The 7,094-nt window shown below is 43.6% G+C and overlaps 1 protein-coding gene across 1 annotated transcript in view; it reads right to left on the minus strand.

Moving 5' to 3' along the window:
* Positions 1–7,094, minus strand: part of LOC106807114 (receptor-type tyrosine-protein phosphatase alpha-like) — a 16,536-nt gene extending 9,442 nt beyond the window's left edge. The window contains exons 1-6 of the mRNA XM_014809375.1: positions 6,909–7,094; positions 6,392–6,574; positions 5,825–6,013; positions 5,317–5,415; positions 4,746–4,877; positions 4,267–4,418 (exon numbers count right to left, since the gene is read on the minus strand). Of these exons, the coding sequence (XP_014664861.1) occupies positions 4,267–4,418; positions 4,746–4,877; positions 5,317–5,415; positions 5,825–6,013; positions 6,392–6,574; positions 6,909–7,082 (929 nt within the window). The 5' untranslated portion in view covers positions 7,083–7,094. The remainder of the gene's footprint in view (positions 1–4,266; positions 4,419–4,745; positions 4,878–5,316; positions 5,416–5,824; positions 6,014–6,391; positions 6,575–6,908) is intronic.

The raw sequence follows: 7,094 nt of genomic DNA on the forward strand, positions 1-7,094 counted from the left end.
CCAACAGCACCACACACACCCGTCCAGGCAACAACACACGCATGCATATCGCATCGAACAGGCCTACGAACGACACGGCAGCAGATCCGTTAACACAAAATATTATCCCATAAGCCCTATACCGTAATATTCTCAAGAGTGACATTAATAATAAGATGCTATTATTTATATATTATTCTAATATCATAATCTTATTACTTCACTCCATGATAATATCGTTCTCTATTCCCGGGTAAAAGTGTAACAGCGGGCGTGATTCTCGAGATCTATATCTCAATTTCAAATATCTAATTCAGAATTTAACAAAGTCTTAATTTCCGCACAATTACCTAGCATGCAGCAGGTAATAGTCCGATATATTAACCATATTAATTAGGGGATTGTTTCTAAAATGATTAATTTGGCCGAATTTAACTAAGTGCAGCGAGACATGCGTCACTCGCCCATACCATCGTCGTCCAACAATAATATAAAAGCTTGTATAGTAGTATCGCATTATCAAGAAGCTATATAAATACATGTATATATAGTATATATATATACTATATATATATATATATATATATATCTGCTTAATAACTTGGCGGTTCTCGAGATGAAATTGCTGTGCGATCGTGTGGTGTGCTGCTTACCGCTGGCAGGGTGTTTGGCGACGAAACACTGGCTGCTTGTCCACACAGATGCCGACGGCCGAGACAGTAGAAGACTGTCTGGAGGCATGGTCTACGAGGGCAATCGTCTCCTATATATGTCCATGGCTCAACCCGCTGTGGCCCCAGCACCAAACAGAAAGGTAAGTGTGTGTGGCGTGCGTTGCGTACGTGGCGTGGTGCGTGCGTGTTGGGTGGTGTTTGTGTGTGTGTGTGTGTGTGTGGTGGCGTGGTGCCGTGCGCGTGTGTGTGCGTGTGTGCGATGCGTCGTGATGTGTGTGCGTGACGTGTGTGTGTGGAGTCGCGTGTTAATGTGCGCCGTGCCGTGCGTGCAATGTGTGTGTGGCGCGGCGTGCTTGTACGTATGTGTGCTGCGTGAGCCGTGCGTGTGTACGCGTCGTGTGCGCCGTGCGTGGCGTGCATGTGTGTGTGCGCGCGTGTGGACGTGTGTGTGTGCGTGAAGATAGATAGATAGATACGCGTAGTAGATGACAGACAGATGAGATAGAGATTAAGAGTATGTGTATACAGAGCGTCGCTGAACGTTAGCAGCAAAAATCCCACATGGTTACACACGTATAACACACATATGAACCCAGATTAGAACATAATCGCAACTCTAACTACTTAACGCAGGATGAACCCCGCTAATATGTACTCAGCAATCATAAATGTCCTAAAAGCTAAAAGCAAATAAAGTAACATTGTGAGTAGTGGTTAAAATATAGTGGTAGTAGCATATATTTATTATATGCCTATTTATTATTTATATAGTACGTTATATGTTTACAGAGCATCCACTCTATGTGCGGTGTATTGGCGCGCAGTGAGCAAGGTGTCGCCACCTACGGGCGGTTACAGTTGCAGGTGGTGACCGTTTTGAGGCGGTTGGCACGATGTATAAAGATAACCGCAAGCTGAAGGGCTGCTGCAAGATGATAGCGTACGTCCAGCGGCCTGGTGCCTGCTCTGTGTGTGTGTGTTTGTCCCTCTGCATCTCTCCCGCTCTCGCTTTGTCGTTTCTCTTCATATCTCTCGCTCTTTCTTTCATCTCTGCCTTCTCATAATATAAATAATACTCTGCTCTCGCCTCATGCTCCAACACTATTACTAATTAGATCATTCGATATCTCTACTAATATAGATGATATTATATTCACTCTCTCGCTGCTCAATCTTTCATTCATCCTCACGCTCTCGTCTTTCTCCTTTTCTCTCCTTACTTTTCTTTTTACTGTGCTGCCCAGCATCTCTCCTTGCAGTGGTAGCTCTCACTCGCTGTATTCATCTCAGTGTATAAAGTTTTAGCATTTATGAATCGGCTCCTAGGAGAACGCTAACTTTGCCGTTTTCAGCGGCGGAACTGAGGAGCCATTCTGAGAGTAACGCAAGTTCAACTGACTAGACCGAACCGCTGTGTCTAATCAGCAGTCAGGCCGTTTCCATGCAGCACTGGGCTAGCTAGGGTGCATATGTGGAGTGAAGACAGGCGAATTTATGAAGGGACCCGGTGACAGATAACACTTGGCATGTAAATATACGACTTTACCCGCTTGATTAAGCTAATATAGCTGTTATAATAGCTATTAGAAAGTTCATAGTAGATTACGACTGAGTATTGAACTTGGGGAAAACTTGCAATATAACAGAAATGGAGATTACCACAACAACAACAACAACTAAACAGAGCACCGAACAACGAACAACAACAACAACAACAACATCAACAACAAGCAACAGCGAACAATAATAATAATAATAATAATATAATAATAATAATCAATGAAAGTACATAATAATATAATAAAGCCTGCCGTCGAATTTTTTATATTTTTCATTCCTATTTCGCAGGAAGCGAGGAAATGGAAAGCCGATTATGAACTAATTAATAACGATGTGTGTATCATAGGAAGGCGGTGCGTCATGCAGGCCGGCATCTACTGCGTGCTGGGCGCTAGCGCGTGTTTGATTCCAGATAGCTGCTGAGGAGACGGTCGACATGCCTGAAAGCTGTCTAGGTCCGCGAGGTGCAAGCCGACCTCAGTTCAATCCGTAAACTTTGTGAGTGATTGATGATAGAGTAGAGATAGCAGTGAAAGTGCGTGTAAAGAAGAGAGAGAGAGAGAGAGAGAGAGAGAGAGAGAGAGAGAGAGAGAGAGCGGAGAAGACGTGGAGGCCGGAAAATAGTATGCAGAGAAGAAAGAGAAGAAAAGAAAGAGAGAGAGTAGAGAGAGAGAGAGAGACGAGAGAGAGGGCGGATAGACAGTGGGGGAGGAAAAGAGATCCGAGAGTAGGAAAAGAGAGAGAGAGAGAGAGAGAGAGAGAGTATAGAGAGAGAGAAGGAGGAAAGGAGAGAGTGTGTGCGGAGTGGTGTGTGGGTGTGGGTTGTGTGCATGGATGCAGTGTGTGGCGCAGAGCAGAGAGAAAGAGGCTTTGTTCGGCTTCGCGAAGGAGATCATCAATCACGGCTGCTTACAAGTGTTGTTGTTGCGCAGGATCAGTACCAGATTCTGCCTAACGTACGTGATCAAGGGATATACCTGGAATCAATATTACCGTGTGTGATGCTGATAGCACATGCACGGCTTACGTGGAGAAGCATGGTACCGTTATATCAGACTAAAAAACGTGGTGCCTATAGTAGTAAGGGCAGTGTAACAGTCAGGAGATATAAAAAGTTATAGGCCTCTACATTATTTTACACTATTAGCCTATCAAACAGCACGGCGCGTTCGTATAGCTGTTTGGCTATAAGCTGTAGTAATGTAGTGACCTTCCCGTGCAACCAGCAAGCGTCAGGCGAGAGGTAATCGTGATTGATTTGCTATGCGAAATTGATTCTTAAGCGAATGTGTTGAATATTAGGCCCATGGTGTCATAATTTGTATTGCATGCAAGTATTTAAACGTTAAGATATATTATTGTAATTGTTTAGATGCATTTTTATTCGACTTCCGAGAAGGGGCGGGGGGGGGAAAAAGGGGTGGGGGGGGTGGTCGATCGTGGTAGTATTTTTGTTTCTGTTCGGTGAGGCTTCTCATGTTAGTGTAAGATGATATCAGAGCGCAGTTTGGTAACATGTGTTTTTGTATCCACTTATAATAGGCTACAGCTCTAGCTACTACTTATGCTTTACTTACTCGATTAGCCATATCAACAGGGCAGCTGTAGATTATAGTAGTTATATTTCAATATAAGAATATGGGGGATGCTGAGACATGGAAACCATATACACGACTCGGTCGGCGTCGGCTCCACTTTAATATTTATAACCTTCAAGAATTTATAGCACATTTCGTAAAGCACCTTGCGAATGTCGATGGAACCTTTTTCTGAGGCATAACTTTCAGGCCTTTTAGTTAAACAAGCGGATATATGTATATATATATATTTATATATGTGTTTATATGTATATATATGGGCTTTGTGACGTGCTAGGAGGGAGACGCGATGGGCGGCGGTGGACGGCTTTGGTACTTGCTGGGAGGGAGACGCGATGGGCGACGGTGGACGGCTTTGGTACTTGCTAGGAGGGAGACGCGATGGGCGGCGGTGGACGGCTTTGTTACTTGCTAGGAGGGAGACGCGATCGGCGACGGTGGACGGCGTTAGGTACCTGCAGTGGACGACCCATGGTCCAACCATGCGCTTCACCCTGACGTCCTCGCGGATGTGTGCGATGACGTCCACCAGGGGGCCGGAGTCGTCCGGCACGCCGTGGTCGGGCCACTCGTGGTAGTGGTAGTGCATCACCAGATGACTCGCTGACTGCAGCACGTGAATGATGATAATTACCGGCTTAATTAAAACAACTAGTTAAGTAACTCCTTGATTATCAAACCTTTATATATTTAGATAAATACGAAATTACTCAAACGCAGGTGCTATCGAACATAAATTTATTCTTGTATATTTTCAACATCTTATTCTTATTACTCGTTTAATTATCGAACGCTTTTTTTAAAAACTTAACAACTTTATTTTCAACATTTTTATCAAACATCATTTACCAGACCTCTTATCGATGTATAGAACCAATGATATGATAAGGGTATGAGATGAGAGAACGTGAGGCATGAAGAAGGAATATATCACCTGTCTCTGGCATCTCTTCACTATAGTGAAGGTTCTAACGGTAGTATCTGGGAGTTCTTCCCTCGCCATGAGGGACACTTCCAGCTCTCCTATCTGCACTGTGTCCTCGGGCCAGTACTGGCTACACTTGGCCTGCAAGTGACTTACTAGTAACATCCGCACACCCCCGCACACGCTATGGTAGACGTAACAGCAGATGTGCATCTAAACGCTGCATACATACATACATGCTGCATGATGCACACATGCATACTTGCATACATACAAATCTATTTACAAATACACATTTTCAAGATATTGGCAATATCGATACTGATACTCACCTGCTAGAATTACACATGCATTACGTATTGGAATTCTGACATGCACTTCACCGGTTTTTATCTGCTACAGGTAACACGCGCTTGCTGACTATATAGTTCACACTGTTAAGTGATACGAATATGGACAGATTAGCCAACAGATGGCGCCACATGTTTATCAATGCTAAGCAGACGTGCGACCCATCGTGTTCCTCACAAAACCGTGTTGTTTGATTAGTGTGAACAACCGTACAACACGTAACACCCACCTTGCCATTCTCTGTCAGGTTGGTGAGCATGATGATAGCTACAGCTCTCTCCTGCCACACCATCTGCCAGAAATCCATAACCGTCTTCTCCTTGGGTGCCTGCCGAAAAGAAAGGAACGAACGCCATTACAGAAGAACGCTTAGCAGAAGCGATGCACAGTCTACAATAACGCCAACAGAAACAATAACAGATAAATACTATATAACATTATAACAATATATAACGTATATGCAATAATATGTACCAGGCTTACATTTACCGTAGAAAATGTGTATATAAATTCAATATTGCACTACTTTTTACCTTTGTTTACATGTAATTACCTGCATTTATACCTATAGTTATTTATTTGTTATCACCTGTAGTACGTGTAATAGGTCAAGGTGTGTTACCTGCGTGGCAATGTAAGCATTACGTTGTATCCGTCGATGAAGCTGGAATTACCTGGATAAATATTACCTAGCTGAACATACCTGTAATTACCTATACGTGAAATAGCTGTGTTACCTGCGTGGCGATGAAGGCTTTGGGTTCATTGTATCCGTCGATGAAGCTTGCATTGATGTAACCATTGTTGTTGGACTGCAGCGTGACGCAGTTGTTGTCGTAAGGAATCGCGTTCATGTAGCGATTCTTGTAATGGTTCTCCGGCCGGGTGCCCACTGCCCAGTCCGATATCTGTCCGTGAGGCAGCTCCTACACACACACACACACACACACGCACACACGACAGAGAGAGAGCTTCAGGAGACCGCTATCAGAAACACAAATTAGCCTTAGCATTACCTTTTCCTCTTAGAACGTTGATAGAATTTCATTTCATAAAGGTACGAGAAAGTTAGCTTAGATTTTTTTTATTCGCGTAATTTGCGTGTACGTGAACGTGTCTGTATGTATTGTGCTATTCTTCTTCTTCTTCTTCTTCTTCTTCTTCTTCTTCTTCTTCTTCTTCTTCTTCTTCTTCTTCTTCTTCTACTTCTTCTTCTTCTTCTTCTTCTTCTTCTTCTTCTTATTATTATTATTAGAACTAATGATTAGGTCACGCCTCCTCGTACACACACACTCCATACTCACAGCAAATTCTGCTTTGAAGGTGTTGTTGCTGTTGTTGCTGTTGTTGTTGCTGCTGCTGCCGTTGTTGCTGTGTCGCTTGCTCTGTATGTATTGAGCTAGGTCTTCCAGCCTGATGGCACCGCGCATGGTCGTCGTACGGAACGTGGAGAGCTGACGAGACAACATGTCCTTGCTCGTCAGACTCTGCGTAGATGCGAAGCAATTAATGATGATTTATACTTTGAACTAATACTAATTAAGACTTATTAATACCAATTACCACAAAATTATTAATAGAAATTATTACAAAAGAACACTAGTTTATTTTTATTGTTAACACGAATTAATACTAACTAACACTAATCGATGCTAAGTAACATAAATTAATACGGCTTCATCCGAAATAAATACCATGTTATAACCAACTGACACATCGATTAACGCGAATTTACATTTGCTGGGAACCTTTTCCCCAAATGTCACTGCCGTGATTCGCAAGGCACGAAACACGCGCCAGGGGGCACCACGATCTACGCACCGACACTGACGACCTTGAGCTTCTAGAGGCGCGGTTCCCTGTACTCCTCAACACCACGTCATCGTTCTTGCCGCTGCCGCTGCAGCTGCCACCACTGTTCACTTGTTTCGCGGGTAATGGCGGTCTGTCTGATGTCATTCGCAGCGTGCTGGCGTCCCTAACCAGTGTGATCATCTCTGGTTTCTT

Source organism: Priapulus caudatus, unplaced genomic scaffold (assembly GCF_000485595.1).
Source record: "Priapulus caudatus unplaced genomic scaffold, Priapulus_caudatus-5.0.1 Scaffold197, whole genome shotgun sequence".
NCBI lineage: Eukaryota > Metazoa > Priapulida > Priapulimorpha > Priapulimorphida > Priapulidae > Priapulus > Priapulus caudatus.